Genomic DNA, 23,142 nt, shown 5'->3' with positions numbered 1-23,142 from the left:
CTCCATTAGTGGATACTACAGTGTTTTGCTCTTATAAACAATGTTACATTGAACATTGAGCCCTTGTAAGATAAATCAGAAGTATAATTGTTTGGTCAGAACATATATGCATTCAAAAGTTTGATAAGTATTTCCTTTTAAATTTCCCTCCGGAAAAGTTGCAAATACTTCTACCTCATCTTGAATTTAAAACTTTCCCACTGCTTTTTCTCTCAGGTCATTTATAAAAATGTCAAGAATACCAGTTTCAGCTCTAAGCAGAGTTATGAATTCTCTATCAAAGAAAAATCCTTATTATACCCACCTTTCCTTTGTTTTCTGTAAACCAGTTATTTCTTCTTAACTAAATAGTTCTTCTACTTCCATAGTAGCTTTATTTTTAGAAAAACCTTTTGTATAGAATATTGTTAAATGCCTACATAGTGGGGCACAGTCAAAATGGCGGCGTGGGAGGACATGGAGTTTGCGTCTCCCCACAACTAGGGCACCTGCCAGACGCTGGTGGGGGACCTCAACACCCAAGGAGACGGGAGGAACCCCCAAGTGACTGGGTAGGATGTGAGGGATTGTGAGGGGGGAGGAGAAGTGGAAGCCGGACAGGACTGGGGCCCCTGAGGGGTGGCTAGGAGAGGGGAGGGGTTCCCATGCCTGGAGGGACCCTCAGAGGCTTGGAGGATCAGAAGAGTGCGCCTAGCGTTTCCCCTTCCCAGTCGGGCCCCAGGAAGCCTGCTGATCTCCTGGGCCGGTTCCGGCCCTCCAAGGCCCCCTCCAGACAACGTGGGTCCTAGGGATGTAGGAGGGAGGGAGGAGGAGAGGCAGTGGGAGGGACCCTCCAGGACCATGGGATCAGGGGAAGTGCCTTGGGTGTTTCCCCTGCGCTCAGCCACAGTAAGCCTGTTAGGCTTCCCGGTCTGGTCCCCTGCCTTCTGGGGGCCCCCTCTGGCCGTGTGGGTCCTAGGGGCATGGGTGGGGAAGAAGAAGAGAGGCCAACAGGGAGAGCACCACCTGCGATTGGAGGATCAGGGGGAACGTGCCTATTATTTCCTCTGCCTACTCGGGCCCAGGGAGCCTGCTGGGGTCCCAGACCTGGTCCTCCACCCTCCAAGGCCAGAGGCACTCCTGGGCCCCTCCTGCTGTGGTTGAACCTAAGCCTGATCACCCACCATGGCCTTTTCCAGCCCCGTGGGTCCTAAGAATAGGCCCGCCCACCACCTAAACCCTGCCCCTGCCTAAGCCCTGCCCCCCACAGCCAAGGCCTTTTCTGGCTTTTTTTTTTTCCCCCTGCTGCCCTGCACAGCTTACAGGATCTTGGTTCACAAGCTGGGGGTCAGGCCTGAGCTCCTACAGTGGGAACTCTGAGTCCAAACCACTGGACTAACAGAGAACCTCAGACCCCAGGGAATATTCATTGGAGTGAGATCTCCCGGAGATCCTCATCTTGGCATCAAGACCCAGGTCTACCCAGCAGCCTACGAACTCCAGTGCTGGAATCCTCAGGCCAAACAACCAGTAAGATAGGAAACAATCCCACCCATCAAAAAAAAAAAAACAAAAAAAGTGAAATGACAAAAATACATGTCACAGAGGAAGGAGCAAGGTAAAAACCTACAAGACCAAATAAATGAAGAGGAAATAAGCAACCTACCTGAAAAAGAATTCAGAGTAATGATAGTAAAGATAATCCAGAATCTCAGAAATAGAATGGAGGCACGGATTGAGAAAGTACAAGAAATGTCTAACAAAGATCTAGAAGAACTAAAGAACAAACAAACAGAGATGAACAACACGATAACTGAAATGAAAAATACACTAAAAGGAATGAATAACAGAATAACTGAGGCAGAAGAACGAATAAATGAGCTGGAAGACAGAATGGTGGAAATAACTGCCTAGGAACAGAATCAACAAAAAAGAATTAAAAGAATTGAAGACAATCTCAGAGACCTCTGGGACAACAATAAACCAACATTCAAATTATAGGGGTCCCAGAAGAAGAAGAGAAAAAGAATGGGCCTGAGAAAATATTCGAAGACATTATAGTGGAAAACTTCCCTAATTTGGGAAAGGAAATAGTCACCCAACTCCAGGAAGGGCAGATAGTCCCATACAGGATAAACCCTAGGAGAAACACACCAAGACATATTAATCAAACTAACAAAAATTAAATTCAAACAAAAAATATTAAAAGCAACAAGGGAAAAGCAAAAAATAACATACAAAGGAATGCCCATAAGGTTATCAGCTGATTTTTCAGCACAAACTCTGCAGGCCAGAAGGGAGTGGCAGGAGATTTACTTAAAGTGATGAAAGAGAAAAACCTACAATCAAGATTACTCTACCCAGCAAGGATCTCATTCAGATTCGATGGAGAAATCAAAAGCTTTACAGACAAGCAAAAGCTAAGAGAATTCAGCACCACTAAACCAGCTCTACAACAAATGCTAAAGGAACTTCTCTAGGCGGGAAATATAAGAGAAGAAAAAGACCCACAAAAACAAACCCAAAACAATTAAGAAAATGGTAATAGGAAAATACATATCAATAATAAGCTTGAATGAAAATGCTCCAACCTAAAGACACAGACTGGCTAAATGGATACAAAAACAAGGCCTCTATGTACGCTGTCTATAAGAGACCCACTTCAGACCTAAGGATACATACAGACTGAAAGTGAAGGGTGGAAAAAGATATTCCATGCAAATGGAAATCAGAAGAAAGCCCGAGTAGCAATACTCATATCAGATAAAATAGACTTTAAGACTGTTACAAGAGATAAGAAAGGACACTACATAATGATCAAGGGATCAATCCAAGAAGAAGACATAACAATTATAAATATATATGCACCCAACACAGGAGCACCTGAATACATAAGACAAATGCTAACAACCATAAAAAGGGAGATAGATTGCAACACAGTAATAGGGGGACTTTAACCCCCCACTTACAACAATGGACAGATCATCCAAATAGAAAATAAATAAGGAAACACAAGTGTAAAATGACACAGTAGACCAGATAGATTTAATTGATATTTATAGGGCATTCCACCTGCAAGTGGCAGAATACACTTTCTTCTCAAGTGCACATGGAACATTCTCCAGGATAGATCACATCTTGGGTCACAAATCAAGCCTCAGAAAATTTAAGAAAATTGAAATTGTATCAAGCATCCTTTCTGACCGCAACACTATGAGATTAGAATTCAATTACAGGAAAAAACTGTAAAAAACAAAAATACATGGTGGCTAAACAATGCACTACTAAACAACCAAGAGATCACTGAAGAAATCAAAGAAGAAATTAAAAAATACATGGAAACAAACGACAAGGAAAGCCCTAAATCTATGGGATGCAGCAAAAGCATTTCTAACAGGGAAGTTAATAGCAATTCAATGTCACCTCAAGAAACCAGAAAAATCTCAAATAAACAATCTAACCTTACACCTAAAGCAGCTAGATAAAGAAGAAAAAAGAAAACCTAAAGTCAGTAGAAGGAAAGAAATCATAAAGATCAGAGCAGAAATAAATGAAATAGAAATGAAGGAAACAATAGCAAAGATCATTAATACTAGAAGTTGGTTCTTTGAGAAGGTAAACAAAATTGATAAACCTTTAGCCAGACTCATCAAAAAAAAAAAAAGGGGGAGAGGACGCAAATCAATAAAATTAGAAATGAAGAAGGAGAAATCACAGCTGACACCACAGAAATACAAAGGATTATAAGAAACTACTACAAACAACTATATGGCAATAAAATGGACAACCACGAAGAAATGGACAAATTCTTGGAAAGGTACAATTTTCCAAGACTGAACCAGGAAGAATTAGAAAATATAAACAGACCTATCACAAGTAATGAAATTGAAACTGGAATTAAAAATCTTCCAACAAACAAAAGCCCAGGACTAGATGGCTTCACAGGTGAATTCTATCAAACATTTAGAGAATAGCTAACACTTACCCTTCTCACACTCTTCCAAAAAATTGCAGAGGGAGGAACACTCCCAAATTCGTTCTACAAGGTCACCATCACCCTGATACTAAAACCAGACAAAGATATCACAAAAAAGAAAATTACAGACCAATATCACTGATGAGCATAGATGCAAAAATCCTGAACAAAATGTTGGCAAACAGAATCCAACAACACATTAAAAGGATCATACACCGTGATCAAGTGGGACTTATCACAGGAATGCAAGGATTCTTCAATATATGCAAACAATCAGTGTGATACACCATATTAACAAATTAAGGAATAAGAACCATATGATCATCTCAATAGATGCAGAAAAAGCTATTGACAAAATTCAACACCGATTTATGATAAAAACTCTCCAGAAAATGGGCATAGAGGGAACCTATCTCAACGTAATAAAGGCCATATACGAAAAACCCACAACAAACATTATTCTCAGTGGTGAAAAACTGAAAGCATTTCCACTAAGATCAGGAACAAGACAAGGATGTCCACTCTCAGCACTCTTATCCAACATAGTTTTGGAAGTCCTAGTCACAGCAGTCAGAGAAGAAAAAGAAATAAAAGGAATCCAAATTTGAAAAGAGGTAGTAAAACTGTCACTGTTTGCAGATGACAAGATACTATACATAGAACATCCTAAAGATGCTGCCAGAAAGCTACCAGAACTAATCAGTGAATTTGGTAAGCTTGCAGGTTACAAAATTAATGCATAGAAATGTCTTGTATTCCTATACACTAACAATTGAAAAACAGAAAGAGAAATTAAGGAAACAATCCCATTTACCTTCTCAACAAAAAGAATAAAATACCTAGGAATAAACCTACCAAAGGAAGCAAAAGACTTTTACTCAGAAAATAATAAAACACTGATGAAAGAAATCAAACATGACACAAACAGATGGAGAAATATACCATGTTCTTGAATTGGAAGAATCAACATTGTGAACATGACTATACTACCCACAGCAATCTACAGATTCAGTGTAATCCCTATCAGACTACCAATGGCATTCTTCACAGAATTAGAACAAAAAATTTTACAATTTGTATGGAAACACAAAAGACCCTGAGAAAGAAAAACAGAGCTGGAGGAATCAGGCTCCCCGACTTCAAACTATACCACAAATCTACAGTAATCAGACAGTATGGTACTGGCACAAAAACAGAAATATAGATCAGTGGTACAGGATACAAAGCCCAGAGGTAAACCCACGCACATATGGTCACCTTATCTTTGACAAAGGAGGCAAAAATATACAATGGAGAAAAGACAGCCTCTTCAGTAAGTGGTGCTGGGAAAACTGGACAGCTACATGTAAAAGAATGAAATTAGAACACTCTCTAACACAATACACAAAAGTAAACTCAAAATGGATTAAAGACCTAAATGTAAGACTGGACACTATCAAACCCTTAGAGGAAAACATAGGAAGAACACTCTTTGACATAAACCACAGCAAGATCTTTTTTGACCCACCTCTTAGAGTAATGAAAATAACAATAAGCAAATGGGACCTAATTAAAACGTAAAAGCTTTTGCACAGCAAAGGAAACCATAAACAAGACAAAAAGACAACCCTCAGAATGTGAGAAAATATTTGCAAATGAAGCAATGGACAAAGGATTAATCTCCAAAGTATACAAGCAGCTTATGGAGCTCAATATCCAGAAACAAACAACCCAATTAACAAATGGGCAGAAGACCTAAATAGACATTTCACCAAAGAAGTCATACACATTGCCAGCAAACACATGAAAAGATGCTCAACATCACTAATCATTATAGAGATGCAAATCAAAACCACAATGAGGTATCACCTCACACCAGTCAGAATGGCCATCATCAAAAAGTCTACAAACAATAAATGCTGGAAAGGGTGTGGAGAAAAGGGATCCCTTTTGCACTGTTAGTGGGAATGTAAATTGATACAGCCACTATGGAGGTTCCTTAAAAAACTAGAAGTAGAACTACCATATGACCCAGCAATCCCAATCTGGGCATATACCCTGAGAAAACCATAATTCAAAAAGACACATGTACCCCAATGTTCATTGCTGCACTATTTACAGTAGCCAGGATATGGAAACAATCTAAATGTCCACGACAGATGACTAGATAAAGAAGGTGTGGTACGTATATACAATGGAATATTACTCAGCCATAAAAAGGGAATGAAATTAGGTCTTTTGTAGAGATGTGGATGGACCTAGAGCCTGTCATACAGAGTGAAGTAAGCCAGAAAGAGAAAAACAAATATTGTATACACATATATGTGGAATCTCGAAAAATGGCATAGATGAACCTATTTGCAGGGCAGGAATCGAGACGTAGATGTAGAGAACGGACATGTGGACACAGAGGAGGAGAGGAGGGTGGTATGAATTGGGAGCTTAGATTTGACATAAATACACTACCATGTGTAGAATAGATGGCTAGTGGGAACCTGCTGTATAGCACAGGGAGCTCAGCTCGGTGCTCTGTGACGACCTAGATGGGTAGGATGGGGGGAGGTGGGAGGGCGGTCCAAGAGGGAGGGGGTATAGGTATACATATAGCTGATTCACTTCATTGTACAGCAGAAAGTAACACAACATCATAAAGCAATTATACTCCAATAAAAAAAAGGCCTACATAAGTTAAGTACACTGATTTTTTTATTGATACATCTGTCTCTTCCCTGCTCAAAAAAAAAAACTTGAGTCAGTTATTGTTTTTTCTAGTACAAAGACTGTAGAATTCTGGAAGGCGATGGCAAGTTGTGATATTTTAATAATTATATATTTTTTTATTTTCATGTGAATCCAATTTGGGGAGCCGACCAAAAGAAATTCACTTTAAAGAGACATATTATGATTTTATTAAATATTTTAGTCAGTTCTCTTTTTTTGCCGTATGCGGGCCTCTCACTGTTGCGGCCTCTCCCTTTGTGGAGCACAGGCTGCGGACGCGCAGGCCCAGTGGCCATGGCTCACGGGCCTAGCCACTCCACGGCATGTGGGATCTTCCTGGACTGGGGCACGAACCCGTGTCCCCTGCATAGGCAGGCGGACTCTCAACCACTGTGCCACCAGGGAAGCCCTTGGCCAGTCCTCTTCCAAATATAATTTGGTCATAGAAATTTCTTACTTTACTAAAGAGAGAGTTTATGCATGAAAAGAGAAGAACAGATCACTTTTTGATTAGCACCAGAGCTAATGATTAGCTGCCATGAAAAATGTGGAGATGTGATGTAAGAGAAGGAAATGAATGAATTGTTCCATGGAAGAGATCATATTGTTTTTATAACAGTTTTTTTTTTCTGGTTGTCTTCTTATTTTCTGGTCTTCTTAGTTTATCTCCCAATAATACCCACCATCTATTAACCAAGAACACAGCAGCTCACCTCCATTCCTTTTGACTTCTAAGTACCTTTCCTTGAGCCAGGAAACAAAAGTGTTAATTAACTAATTCAGGGAGGAGTAGTCTAAAGGATATTATGAAAGGGAAAGGTATTCTTTTTGGGGTGGGGACCATGCTTCAGTAGTAACCTGATCTTTAGCCTCATTAGGTAAGCTTTTTTTTTAGATCAGTGGTTCTCAGTCAGAGGTGCTTATCAGAATCACTTTTGGAACTTTTAAAAAATTAGAGATTCCTAGTTTCTATATCCTGGCTCCAGAATCAGAATATCTGAGAGTGGACCCCAGGTGTCATTAAAAAGGTGATTTTGAAGCACTTGGTGGGAAGAGCCAGTGCCTTAGATATGTAATGTAGTCCTTGGTAAAGGGGACTCAGCTAATAAAATTAATCCCCTCAGTTAATGTAAAATCAACTTGACAACAGTGCTGGTTTATCAAAGTCAAATAATGTAGGAGGTAAGTGATTTTTTTTGCCAGTCTATTATTATTAAATAAAATAACATATAAAACATGTAAAGTATCTTTGATCAAATGAAATTTGTTCCTGGCCTAAACTAAGGAAACAGTGATTGGATTGCTAAAAAGAAAATTATGGAGACTATTAATTAATGTGGAAATTATTTTAAACAATAATTAGAGCAATAGTATATGTTATTTATTTTAAAGTTCATTGGCTACCATTTAAGAAATATTTTTTTTTAGTAAACCCTAAATTTTTCATATTTGGATGCCATTATAAGATAGTATTTTTAAAATGTATTTATAATTGTTTCTACAATATAGAATACAGTTTTCTGTATATTGATCTTATATCATGCAATGTTAGTAAAATCACTTCTTTATCTTTTTTCTAGATTCCACAGGATTTTCCATGTAGACAAATCATGTCTTCTGTAAATTAAGAAAGTTTTACTTCTTCCTTTCCAATCTTAATGACTTTTATTTCTTGTTCTTGCTTGATTGCTCCTGTTAGAACCTGTAGTACAATGTTGAATAGAAGTGATGACAGTGGACATCCTTGCCTTTTTCTGATCCTAGGGAGAAAGCATTTAGTTCTTCCCGTTTTCTGCATCTGCTGAGATTATCATATTTTTGTTTTTTAGTCTGTTGATCAACATTGATTAATTTTCAAAGTTAATCCACCTTCCATACCTGGGAAAAACCACACTTGGTCATGCTGTATTACCCTTTTTATATATTTTTAGATTCCATCTGCTAAAATTTTGTTATGAATTTTTCATCTCTGTTCATGTGGGATATTGGTCTCTAGTTTTCCTGTAATGCCATTGTCTGATTTTGGTATCAGTTTCATAGAATGAGTTGGGACGTATGCTTTCCTCTTCAGTTTTCTGGAAGAGTTCGTGTAGAACTTATTTGGTGTTCAGATGTTTGTAAAATTTCATCATAATGTCATATAATGTTATTCTTCTGATTATTTTAAAAGCAATGTTTTACCATGTATGAGATATAGGGAAGATCAAAAAATCTAAAATACATCATTCATTCTTTGTTTTTCCACAAAGGACCGTCCTCCTTCTAATATTTGGAAAAAAATAGATCAATCCAGGGATTATAAAAATGGCAATCAACTCAGGGAATATCAACTGGAAGGACTCAACTGGCTCTTATTCAACTGGTACAATAGGTATGTAGTATGTATTAATAGAAAAAAAATTTAATGTGTGTTTTTTTTATGTGTTCCAAAATACATTAAGTAAAATTGGTACTGATGTTGCTACATTATTACTGTCATGGAGTGTTCATTATTGAAAATGAAGTTGTGGTTAGCTCAGGAAGATACGTACATTATAATTTAGGATTTTGACTACAGTTGCTTCCTTTTAATGTGTACCAATGAGAATAGAAGAAAGTTGATATGTTAATTCATAATTAAATTTGAAATACCTTTGTTAACATCATCAAACGTCAGCTATATTACAGAATGTTTTTCAACTTACACTACTGTCTGCCAATAGTTGAATCTAGTTAGTAAGGTGTCAGCAGTTCCATCTGTAAGAATTAGATAGGTCTGTCATGTACGTCTTCAAGGAAGCAGATTGTCAGCAATTGATAAGGAATAGAATACTAAATATAAGAACCTAGTAATGAATTACCCCCATTTATTATTAATTTTCCAAGTTGTTCAAAATGCTTTTTGGAATATTATCTCACCTTTTTTTAGTGAGATGGAAAATTAATTGCAAAAGAAGTAAAAAATGGTATCTTGATTGAGAAAGAAGTCTGATAGTGTATATAAAAGAGCAAACGAAGGTACTATTATTAATAATAGCAAAATTTTATGACATATTCAAAATCATTTTTCTGTGTTTTTACTTGTCACATGATTCTTCTGTTTCACTAAGTAATGGTGAGTCATGAAACTCAATCAGGTGGAGTTAGGAAAAACCTGTTATTCCACACAGTGCTCTTTCCCCTGGTTTATATTTTCTAAATGTTAATCATTTTTCCCAAGAGAATCTTCCTGGTAAAATAGTTAACAAAATTTTATTTTAATTGTCTTTTATCAATACCCTTTCCCAGTTACTTGTTTCAAACTTGTACCACTTTCCTCAAGCACTTTATCACAACCCTATCCCCTTCACTCTCTGTATATGACTGCTTCATAGAGAAGCCTAGTGCCAGTCGGTGAATTCATTCAGGTTCTTGCCTGTCCTCACACCCAAGCCTACAAATGTATCTCCATCCTTAGCCATTCTTACCTCTGTCCTCATATCAGAAGTTAAAAGGTGCCTCCTCAGAACCAAGACTAATGCTACCACCTCAACTCTTGATAGGCATCTAATCCAATCTTTTCAGAACCTCACTTCAATCACTTATCCTTCTCTGTTATATCTTCAAACTATCTTCTTAAGACTAGTGCCATCCCTTCAGTCTGTGAACAAATTTGGGTTTAACTTATATATAAAAGTGAGGAAAGGAAAGGGTAAACCTTCTCTTGGCTCTGTTTTTCCTTCAAGCTACATTGATCCCTCTTTGTAACTTCCTAGGCAAAGGTCTAGGAAGTATAGCCTGCATGAACTCTTCCCATTTTCTCATCTCCAGTTCTCCTTAAACCTGTCGTTTGACTTTTGATTCTGTATCATCTCTGAAACTCTTAATTTTCCAATCCACAAGATATTTTTTAGCCCTAATTTGCTGTCTCTGCTGTGTTAGATAGTAGTTGCTAGTCCTTCCTTTTTTAAACTTTTCCCCCATTCTCCCAACAGCTTCCACAGTGTGACTCTCCTAGCTCTCCAGAACCTCTGTAACTATTCCTTTCAATAGTCTTTGCTGGTTCTTCTTCCTTGCCTACCCTTTCAGTGTTGTTGGTTTTTTTCTTTCCCAAAGTTCTGTTTTTTACTTTCTTCTCATATTACATTGTTCTCCGTAAGCCAAACTCTACTCCCCCGTGTCTTCACTTATCAATAACATCTTTAACTAAGGCCTTGAACTCCAAGCCCATATTTGTTTACTTCTGGCTACCTTAATGTCTATCTCAATGATTCTTTAAACGCAGCATATTCAAAATTAACCTTATTATTTCCTGTTTCTTCCATATCAAACTTATTCAAATATTTTACATCTTGGTTAATAATAACACAACTTATTTAGTCACCCAAACTGAAATCTGACTGCCATCCTACACTCCATATATCGGATTGGTCACTAAGTCCAAATCATTCTAACATGTAATTAACTTTGGGATCAGTTTCCTCCTCTTGATTCCTCCTACCTTAGTCCAAATGTCCACCCATTCTTTCCTGCATTATTGCGGTACTTTCCCAATTACTGTCCAAACTTAAGTCACTTCACCTTCTAATATTCACAGTGGCACCAGAGTAAATTTCAAGTACAAACCTAATCTCATCAGGTTTCTTTAAAAATGTTCAGTGACTCTCATTCATAATATTGTAGAATGATTTCTAACCTTTATTTGTGACCCCTGCTTATCCCTTTAAGTAAAGATCCCTTCCCTTTACTGTTCCCTCAAAACCATATTAAATAACTTGTGACCTCCCAGTTGATCATGTTCTTTACACTTAATGCTCCTTTGCTCTGCCCTCTGGCAAAATCCTACTCATTACTGTCCTTCTCTTTGAAGGCAGCCTTATCTTCTCTCATCTCTTCTAGCCAGGGTTAGATGCTTACTCCTCTGAGGTTCCATAATAAACACTGATAATTCTTAACTGGCCATATATCATAATCATCTGTGCAGCTTATTTTAAAAATTACAGTTGCTTTTATCCTACTCCATGCACATTGAATTGGAATGTAAAGGAGAAGGCCATGGGTATCTGTTTCTTAGGCTGTTCCAATGTATAGCTAGAGTCGAAAACCAGTTCTTTATTTGTGCTTCTGTGATAGCACATTGCATGACTATTTATTTATTTATTCATATGTCTGCTTTTCTAATAGATACAAGCCCCTGGAAGGCAGAGAACATGTTCTATTTCTTTTGTATCCCATCTTCTCATACTATCCGTGAGATACAGAAAGCATTTAATAAATGTTTCCTGAATAAATAACATATTTAGTTTGCCTTGCTCTTGCCATTTCGTTCTTTTAAAAACTCAGGTATCTAACAGGTGGTATCTTTATTTTGGAGCTACAAAAACCTATAGTTGTCCCTTTGCAATATTATAATAAAATTATAATCTTTAGCCAAATCTGCACTTCAGCAACTTCTACGTTATAAATGCAAGTATTTTAACTTGATCACTGGTTATTTTTTTTTAATATTTATCTTTTAAAACATTGTAGTATACAGAAAACCCCAAAATCTACATGGGTAATATATTTGTTTATTTCAGACGAAACTGCATTTTAGCAGATGAAATGGGTCTTGGCAAAACCATTCAATCAATTACATTCCTCTACGAAATCCTTCTGACTGGTATAAGAGGACCTTTCCTGATTATTGCTCCACTTTCTACTATTGCAAACTGGGAGAGAGAATTTCGTACGTGGACTGATATTAATGTTGTGGTTTATCATGGGAGCCTGATTAGCAGACAAATGATACAGCAATATGAGATGTACTTCAGGGACTCACAGGTGTGTTATTGGTGATGTTTTTTGTTGTTTGAAAGGTCAGGTTTGCAAAAGATAAGCATTACATATTAATTACTTTCAAATTTATGATAGATTTTAATTGCCTACTTAAATCTGATCTCTTTATTCATCATATTTATTTTACAATAAATTTTAGTAGCTGAAGAGAAAAATGACAGAAGTAGCCAAGTTCACGCTCTAGTTCACTGGAAGTATGCTGATTTATACAAATGTACAAATTTGATTGTATACGTAATTTTTCAACTAGAATAATTGTTTTACTAATTGTTTTCAACTACACATTAAATTTATTTTAAAAATAATGTGTCTCTTTGATCATCCTCCAGTTTTTTTCCTCCATTTTAAAATTTACATCTTCAGTGACCACCATGGGTTTGAATGCCCTTTGAGGTGAAACCATAGGTTCTCTTGTGTGTTCAATGAATTTTGATTTTAGACGGTTTTTAAAAATTTGGTTTGTTTTGTATATTGGTACAAGCATACGTCTGTATTTTTCTACCCTTTGGATTGGTTATTTCATTACTCTATTGCTTTGATGGTTTTCTTCTTCCCTATATCCTAGGGGCACATTTTCCATTTTACTTTGGCCAATTACTCTTTAGGAAGGAATACCTATTTTTCTGCTAAATGCACAGATCATAAAATTGAGATGACATTATAAGAAAGAATTCCCTAGCAGAAGGTTAAGACTAGAAAACATGAAGTTCCGAGTTGCAGTTTTGAGTGGTAGTTTGACTTTTCTTAGTTAAAACTTTTATTAAGAAATAAGAAACAAAATTAATTAAAACAACTCACACAAAATTGTACTTTTTCATTGGAAAAGGTTATGGCACTCTGCCTCAATATAGCACCTTAATATTTTATTTTCTTACACTGATTCTTCTGTTTTATAAGGACCATTATAACATATGGCCAGGTCATGGGATATGATACAGGTAAGGTAAAGTGCATAGCCTTCTACTTTTGCCTCCCAATGACAACTGATTTTCTACTTATTTGAGGCTGAATATCAATAAAATTAATTGATATTTTCCTTTAACCTCATTTCCCTTCTATGGTTGAAATAATTAGATTTCTATGAAATTAAGTATGTCTACAATCAGTTGTACTGAAAATTAATTACCCTTGCACCTTTGGAGCCTATGACATCTTAGTTAAGTTATAGTTTCATTTCCTTCCATAGTGTTTTATTATTCTTAATTGTACATTTATAGAATTTTAGAGCTCTATGATATCATTAAAATCATTTAGTTCAATCTCATTTTTTAAAGGTACGTTAAAATATTGGAAGTTTAAGGATTTTTAACAAGGTTACAGTTTTAATATATGTCTTGTATGAGTTTGGTATAAATGTGAGCCAGAAGCTGAAAGATTCTTGATGTGTTGTAAACTGAATAGTATATATTAAATTATATTTTTATGCTAAATGTTATGCATTCTAGAAGAATATTATGTGAAGGGTTTAAAATTTCAAGAGGTAAAGATGTCTTGTAATGAGCTAAGTAGCTCTATACTTCAAACATAGAAATAATTTTCAGAGTTAATTCTTTCAAATATATTTTAATATAAATTAAATGAACATTTAACTTCTGCTTTTTCCAAGTTATTAAATAAGCTTGAAATCACATATAGTAAAATTATGTTGTAATTTTCTCAATTGCCTTGGAAAAAGTAACAGATAGTAACACTAATATCCACAGGCATTTATTGAGTATTTACCATGTGCCGGGCATTATGCTAAACAGTTTGCATGTAGTATTTTACTTAATCTTTGTAATATCAAAGATTAATTTATCACCTTGTAAATAGGTGATAATATCATACTTATTTACAAATGAGGAAACCAAGGTAAAAAGAAGTGTTGTAGTTTCCCCTAAAATCACAGAGCAAAACTGGAGTTAATAAACCCAAATCAGTTAGACTCGAGCCGTTGTTCTTAAACACTGCAATATTACTCTAACTGAATGCATTGTATCCCAGGTTTTTAGAGCTGTGTAAATACCATAGACTTATACTTTATAACTATCAATATTTTAATAATATTCTACTGGAGCTATTGTTCATCTTAATGGCCAGCATATGCAATCAATGTGAATTATTCTAAAATTAGTGTAATTAAGTTGATAGGAATTAAAATCTAAATCAGATCACATGATCCTTCTTAACCATTCATTTCTTCTAATCCCTAATAGTTTATAATTTTCAGTCGCATTTAAACATTCTCTTCACTTGGATTCCAGTACTTTATACTGTCCTATGTCACCACCTATTCCTTCTGAAGCCCTCTTTAACCAATTTCTTCTTGTCTTCCCATATCTAATCTTGGGGGTGACCCAGGGCTCAGTCTTCAGACTTTTTATATCCATACTCATTCCATCAGAGATTTCATTCAGTCACACAACTTAATTACTGTCTGTACTGCTGGAAACTCCTAAATCTATATCACCAACTCTAACCTCTTTCCTAAATTCCAGAGTCATATGCAAATGCCTACTCAATTACTCCACTTGAATATCTAATAGACAATATCTAATCTCAAACATAACATGTCCAAAACCAAAATCCTGCATTTCCTCATTGTAGTCAATGGCAACACCAACTTCTAGTTGAGTGAAAAAGTTTAGTCAAACTTGAATCCTCTCTTTATCTCACTCCACTCCTATCCATTAGTAAATCCTGTTGGTTCTACCTTCCAATTAAATCCAGAACTGAGCACTTCTCATGACCTCCATTGAAGATCTCTTGCTTGGATTACTACAGCAGCCTCTTAACTGGTTTCTATGATCCTGTCCTTGGCCTTTGTCAGACTATTTTTACCAGAACAGCCAAGGGATTCTTTTTAAATATATGTCAAATCATGATACTTCTTGTCTCAAAACCCTCCTATAGCTTCTTGCTCACAGTAAGAGCCAGAGTCCTTACCACAGCTTTTAAGGCCGTATATAGCCTCATCCCCTCCATTCTCACTGGATTTCAATCACTCTGGGTTTCTTGCTATTATTTGAATACTGCCAAAGGTACTCCCACATTACAGCATTCACACTCTCTATTTCTACCAAGAATTCTTTCTCTTGCAGATCTCTAGATACTAACATGGCTTCCTCCCTCATCTTCAGGACTTTGCTCAAATGTCACTTCTTAATGATGGCCTCCCAGTCACTCTAATTAAAATGGGAATGGTCACCTCCAACCCCATACTTCCTACTCCCCATCCCTGTTTTATTTTAGTCTATGACTTCTGTTACTTTCTTAGTTTTTTTTTTAAATTTTTGGTGGTTTTTTTCTTTGTTTTTCTTAGTGGCTATGTCCTATATTTGAGTCATTGGAATGTAAGTTCCACTTGGATAATTATTTTTGTCTGTCTTGTTTACTACTATATCTCCAACAACTAGATCAGAGACACTCAATAAATACTTGCTGAATAAATGACATAAGTGGCCAATTTTTATATTAACTACTTATCTGCCATTATATGTGTGGAGTCACGGATATAAGTAATAAGCATTAATACTGAAATTTCATTGGCTAGATTTTATAATAACCATTTCTTTTTTGACTTAACATTGTTATTACAACTCTTAAAAATTATAAAATGTTTTATCAAGGAATACTTATTTGGATATAGTTATTAATTGTATAATTTTTAACATTCTTGAAGACAGCAGTCTAATAGTTTTAATGCTAAAATTCCTCATTTTAACGGAGTGTCTGTGCATACATAAAAGTTCCAGTGGAAAATGTTTTATAGCAGATGTCATTAAATGATTTTTATGCTGCTTGACAGGAATTAAAAATTATGATCAAGACATTCTAGCAAATTATTGTATTTGGTAATAAATTTCTAGGGGCGAATCATTCGAGGAGCTTACAGATTCCAAGCCATCATCACCACTTTTGAAATGATTCTTGGAGGCTGTGGAGAGCTTAATGCAATTGAATGGCGATGTGTGATTATTGATGAAGCACATAGGTTAAAAAATAAAAATTGTAAACTTCTAGAAGGTCTGAAACTCATGAATCTGGTAAGTAACTTAATGTCATTTTTATGACTTCTGTTTCTTAGCTACATAGTAAAAAGAGCTAATGCCAAAAACTTACTCCTTTTTTTATTTTAAAATAACAGATTTCTGATTTCTATCTGTGATAATTAAGATTATTTTGCTTTAATTAATTAGTAAGGGGGAAAGAATCTCATCTGTTTTCTAAGACTTAAATTTTTTAGTTCTTTCCTCCAAAAAGCTTTAGTAATTAACTGCTGGAATTAAAAAAAAGAGAGAGAAACCTCTGTAGAGTGTCCTATTGAAAGAAATAAAACTACAAGTTTTAAGGCAGAAATTCCTCAATAAAAAGCCTTTTCACCAAAGTTATATTATTCAGATCATTTATGATAGAGGGATAAAGTTTCTACACAATTCTACATACTTAGCATATATTTATTATAATTAATGGGATTTTTGAAAGTCATTAGTGTGTTTGCTTTAAAATCAAAGCATTTTGTGTTTTTTAATATTTTGATTTAATTAACATCACATAATTAGTACATGAGCACTTGAACAAATGACTCAAAGATATAAGGACTACATACAGTAAAACACTAAAGTGCTCCTTCTTACTCTTCATCCACGCCCACCCGTTCTCTTCCCCTCCTTACTCCAGTATTTGCAGATTGGTATATATCTGTCTAGACTGTTTCCTAATATTAAATACTTATGCAGACATACAGATACATATACAAATATTCAGGTTAGGAATTTAGAGGTACTGTCAAATCAAATTTCAAATACTTTGTGCTATTATCATTAAAAATATTTTATTTCCTGCTGTTACTATTATGTTTAATTTGTAATGCAATTCTAGTTTAGAAGTATATTCCAATCAGCCCTTCACATTGTTGGTTTGTAGTTTTAATGATTTAAGAATTTCTTCGTGTGTAAGAAGTCAAGTGATGATCTGCCAAATTATAAAGAATGAGCGCTGTTCTCTATACAAATTACCATACCAAGAATGGTTGAGTAACCCCCAAAATGCCCTCTTTGTTCTTTAAAATGTCTGTTTCCTTGAAAAAAAAAATAAAATATGCTTCTTAATTATTTAGAATTTTTCTTTCAAAAGCAATAGGTAAGAATTAATAGCAGACAAAGTAAACTATTATGAGAATGATACAGAGTTTTTAAAAAGTGATTGAGAAAGTAAATTAATGATGATGTATGGGTAGAGATGTATTGGGTTGACTCTTGAAAATTATGGTCGGAAAAAGATTTGCTTTTTAAACACTGAAACATTTGATAACCTATGTGAGCTTTTGTATAATTTTAGTACTGTGATGTTTGACATGAACACTTAGTACATGTTATTGACATGTTATTCTTGTTTTATATAGGAGCACAAGGTGCTTTTGACTGGCACACCTCTCCAAAATACAGTTGAAGAACTATTCAGTCTTCTTCACTTTCTGGAACCCTTAAGGTTTCCTTCTGAATCAACGTTCATGCAAGAATTTGGGGATCTGAAAACAGAGGAACAGGTATCCTATTGGTCTTTGTAAATAAGCACATCAAATCTCTTCTCATTGTACTTATGTATATGTATGCTACATATATTTTCATCATTTTTTATGCAGGTGCAGAAACTTCAGGCTATCTTGAAACCAATGATGTTGAGACGATTGAAAGAAGACGTGGAAAAGAAGTTGGCACCTAAGGAAGAAACCATAATTGAAGTGGAACTTACTAACATTCAGAAGAAATACTACCGGGCTATTCTGGAGAAGAACTTTTCGTTTTTATCCAAAGGAGCAGGGCAGACTAATGTACCCAACTTGGTCAATACCATGATGGAGCTCAGGAAGTGCTGTAATCACCCATATCTTATCAAAGGTAGATTAAAAGGATTGCAGACAAATTCTCTTCTTTCAACAAATACTCATGAAAAAATAACACACCACCACTACAGCTGTAGTGGCTGTTATAAAGAGAGGCGGTGATCCTATAACTCTCCACCCTGGTGTTCTGAGGGATTACAAGTGTTCCGGAGTCAGGGGCAGTGTGAGCTACTTCATTACAGTGTCCCATGTTAGCATCACCAGATTACAAAAGCAGGAGTTGTGTTCAGTCTAGCGTGGGCTGTAATTCTTCCTCCAGTTTAATCCTCCTTATGGACAAAGACAGCAAAGCCTGTCTTTGAACCTCCGAATTTACATATTTCTTCCTGGTTTCTTTTCAGTCTGGATACCCTAGTTATTGTCTCTCAATTTTTGTGTTCTAGTAACATTACTTTTTAAGGTCTTGTCAGCTTCTCTGCTAATAGTCTCTCTGTACAACATTTGGGTATTTTCACTTATTCCTGGGAGTATACTCTTAACTTTATCCAAGACAAGCCATTTCTTAGACTAGTAACTAACTCACTTGCAATCCTGGTACTCCTATAGCTAGACAGGCTGAAGGAAAGCAGAGAGCCTCTAATGCTAATCTAGACTCTGGAAGAAGTATGGTCAAAGACCTGTAACTTGACTTCCCCTTTAATTTTTCTTGTTTGTTTGCGTTGATGGCAAGCAAGATGCCCATCCAGATTAAGTATGATCACCTTTCAGTCATGATCACTGTTATATTGGTGTTTAAATACTAGATGTTTATTTAAAAATATGTGTTTACTCACCTAAGTTAGAACCACATTTTCATTAATACTTTTCCTAATAGCATTCATTAAACATTTAGCAAACATAAAATTTATGTAAGACATTATGCCCAGTGTCTTGGGAGATAAAAAGTGCTTAAGACACTGTCCATATCCTCAATTACAGGCTGGTGTTGGTGGGGATTTAGCCACAAACATAAATAATTCTAATAAAAGCAGTGTACCTACCATTAGAAAATTTTAATGTTACAGAAGCACAGAGGAGCACTATTTAAAAAGAAAGTAGTTGGGAGTCATCTGCATTTGTGCACTGATGCTGTCTTATATTTCTTTGACAGGTGCTGAGGAGAAAATACTTGGAGAATTTAGAGATACATATAATCCAGCTGCTTCTGATTTTCATCTTCAAGCAATGATCCAGTCTGCTGGTAAATTGGTCCTTATTGATAAATTGCTTCCTAAAATGAAAGCAGGAGGTCATAAAGTGCTCATCTTCTCTCAGATGGTACGCTGCCTTGATATCCTGGAGGACTATCTTATACATAAAAGGTAAGGCATATAATTCACCACTGAATTATGCTAAGTATATGTTGTTAAGTTTATTACAGCACTGTACTGTAACCCAACTTTAGTCACATCTTCCTCTTTATCTAGGTAAGAATCCATTTAAATCTCTGCATAAAGATTGTTTAAGATTATGTGTCAGGTGTTTTCCTAACCTGTATATGTTGCAATAGTAAACAGGGCTAAGGAGACTGATTAAGAAAATTTTGCAAATTGACAGGTATTTGTTGACCTACAAATAGGTTTTTTAGTGTACATTTTATTTGATTTTTTAGCCTTGTAGTAGCAACATTTTAAATGGATTTATAACTATCTTCAAAATTAAAATGATTCAAGATCCTTTTCAGATCTTTTTCATTGTTAAAATTAGAACCTGAACTTGCTGCACTTTGACTTATTGTACACTATATAATACTTGCTCATGTTTTAATTTTTTCTGATGTGTTTAATGTAGGTTTTTTGTTTTGGTTTGGTTTTTTGGTGCATGACAGTAAGATAGTCTTAAATAATGTCTAATCGGTATTTGGATAAATATAATATTTATCATAAGATATTTATCAGAGCACTTTGTGGGCCAATTAGAAATCAGCACATTAATGCAAGAGAGAATCTGAAGATTCAGCTGTAATTGTAGTTTACTATATTTTGATCCTTATTAATAAGTAAAGATCTGTCTATACTACTTTATATTATCAGAGATTTTGTAGTTCATTTTTATTTTTCATTTTGTTTTTAGTTCTACTTTTAGTGTCAGTGTTCCTTTCATTTAGTCTTATTCCAAAATGTGTATTATTCTCAGTTTTATACCACATAAGTAGATTAAATTGCAGTATTCCTAAAATAGCCATTCTTGCATTTTCTTGATGTCTTTACATGAAGAACTTTGTAAGCTAAAGATAAATTTGACTTATGATGAATTTCATGGAAAACCTCAAATTTCTTTAATGTCAAAAGTAATGTCAAAAGTAACATTATTAGAAGTCACACCCCTGTTTCACAGGTACTAGAGATAACAGTGGAGCTGCTGCTGAGACTCTAGTAAATTATAGGTGGAAAGAAGTGTCTTGAACCAGTGTCTTGAAGAGGTGTGGCAAGTGTCATGTGTATTCCTCTTCTAGTTCCTAAATTTTTATGTATTTTATTTTTATTGATGTTAAATGAGGAAGGATACAAGAAGTTAAAATTCAATTGCTTGGCAGCGATGACTATAAAGGATTAGCATTATAGTTTGCCCTTAATAAATTATAGTTTACAAGCAAGTATATCAGTTTAGAGAATAGTATATCAGTTGAGAGAATAGTATATCAGTTGAGAGAAATGTTTTTAAGCTTCTTATATCGAGTTTTATGAAAGTCTTTACTTCTTGCCAAAAAAAAAATCATTTGTTACAATGAGATCAATAAAGTATATTAATTATAAAGGTATTTTACCTATACATCCAGGAATGCAGAGATTTTGTAACTTTGTGTTACTTTGTGTTTCTTACTTAGCACCAACACTGAGAAGAATAAAACCATAGAAACTAGTTGGGGTAATATCACTTCTTAATTTTGTAGAAAACATAATGTTGCTGGAAAACAGATATGTGTCTGTCACATTTGATAGAATGCCTTCATTTTCATTATACTCATCTATCTAAATTTATTGCATTTCATTTGATAGATATTTATATGAGCGAATTGATGGAAGAGTCAGAGGGAATCTTCGACAAGCTGCTATAGATCGATTTAGTAAACCTGATTCAGATCGATTTGTCTTTCTTCTGTGTACCCGAGCTGGTGGGTTGGGCATCAACTTAACTGCAGCTGATACATGTATAATTTTTGATTCTGATTGGAATCCTCAAAACGACCTTCAGGTAAACAGATTCCTTGGCTAAGAGAATTTTTTTTTTAATTCCCATAGCTATCTTTGATAATCCACCTGTTTTATTTTTATACGGACAAACTAACTTGTATGTTTCCCTAAGAAATATCTATGCCAAATAAAATAGGTGAAATTATTTTTATTTAATGACAATAAAATAAAAAATACTTGTTTAGGTTACGTATCATACTTCTAAAAAAGGTTTACCTACTCAAGTACAGTATTGTTCAAAGTATATCATGTAAATTTGAGAAAGGCCTACACTTTAAGAATAACTTACTTTACTTCCTTAAAAATAAGTACTTGCTTATCCTGATATCATCTTCTTAATCATTACATAATATAGTATGCATGGAATTGAGACATATTGCCTTTTTATGAAATTCTGTAGAAAATTAATGTACACATATAAATTAAGACTACTTGAATTTCATTGGAACATAGGAATATTAATTAGTGATTAGAGTGAGTCAAAGTTTACAGAAAATGTGTTTCTAGGAAGGATATGAGAAGAGAACAAAGTATTGGAGAAATTCTTCTTTTATTGTTCATGATAGTCTCAGTAGTACTGTAATTGATATTATTCTTGAGAATATACCTGGCTTAATAAAAGATAATGTTTTAACCTCTCATGTGTATAATCTAGTTCAAAATTTATCAGACAAATTTTAAGTTTAGGAACCCAAGATAAAATGTGAAGCTCTTATGTAATCTCTGATGTCTCTACTTCCAACATGTCTGCATATTAGATAATTAGTTCTTCCTTTGTTTAAATAAAATTTAGGCCTCCAGAGTTGTTCACCTTAGGTTTTTACTCCCCTCAGAATTACCCAGCTTAACTAAAATATATTGAAAAGATTGTTGATAATGTAGTAGAAAAAAAATTAGAAATTTAGGGTTAGATTTTAAGTTTAAAGCCAGAGGCTAAAAAAAGTCTGTTCACAGAGTTTATGTTCCTGTCTAGAATTATGCTGATGACACCCTCTTTAAAAAATAGTATTTCTTCATGGATTTATAGTCTCTGAAATATGTTTAAATTTTAATTTATTGCTGATTGTGGAATCATGTCTCATTTTAAGAAGTTCTGCCTTCATTTCCAGAGAAAGGTTATATGCAATTCAACAGCAGGAGTGTCTAAAAATTCTTGCACATACTTTTATATTCCATCAAGATAGTTTAATGCGTAATGCCTTTTGTGCTATTTTATAAATTAATTTAACCTATAACTTCTCATTTTTTATAGGCCCAAGCTCGTTGCCACAGAATTGGTCAGAATAAAGCAGTTAAAGTCTACCGACTAGTAACTCGTAACTCATATGAAAGAGAGATGTTTGACCGAGCCAGTCTGAAACTGGGTCTAGATAAGGCTGTATTACAGAGCATGAGTGGAAGAGAAAGTAATGTTGGTGGTGTATGTATATTTTCTTCTTCACCTAGAGTTTTCCTGTTTTTGTTTACATTTAGTTTAAACCTCAGATAGCATATTATTTAATTTTGATCCATACTAAGCAGTAGATAGGTACTTTTATATAAGGAGGAATGTCAGAGTAGAGCTACATTTAGTTAGTACTTTTGGAAACTGTTCTGTCTATATAATGTCAATGCTTGTAAATTCTAAGATTGTG

At 34.9% G+C, this 23,142-nt stretch overlaps 1 protein-coding gene across 11 annotated transcripts in view; it reads left to right on the top strand.

Moving 5' to 3' along the window:
* The window catches only part of CHD9 (chromodomain helicase DNA binding protein 9), a 244,345-nt gene that overhangs the window by 149,893 nt on the left and 71,310 nt on the right, over positions 1–23,142 (top strand). For all 11 annotated transcript variants that reach the window (XM_082862789.1, XM_082862785.1, XM_082862790.1 and 8 more), the window contains 8 exons: positions 8,905–9,026; positions 12,193–12,436; positions 16,300–16,476; positions 17,835–17,978; positions 18,075–18,330; positions 19,426–19,636; positions 21,314–21,509; positions 22,761–22,928. In XM_082862789.1, coding sequence (XP_082718915.1) covers positions 8,905–9,026; positions 12,193–12,436; positions 16,300–16,476; positions 17,835–17,978; positions 18,075–18,330; positions 19,426–19,636; positions 21,314–21,509; positions 22,761–22,928 — 1,518 coding nt within the window. The remainder of the gene's footprint in view (positions 1–8,904; positions 9,027–12,192; positions 12,437–16,299; positions 16,477–17,834; positions 17,979–18,074; positions 18,331–19,425; positions 19,637–21,313; positions 21,510–22,760; positions 22,929–23,142) is intronic.

Source organism: Leucopleurus acutus (assembly GCF_964270905.1).
Source record: "Leucopleurus acutus genome assembly, chromosome: 20".
Taxonomy (NCBI): Eukaryota; Metazoa; Chordata; class Mammalia; order Artiodactyla; family Delphinidae; genus Leucopleurus; species Leucopleurus acutus.
Note: the sequence above shows the minus strand (reverse complement) of the source record. Positions and strands in the feature narration are given on the sequence as shown.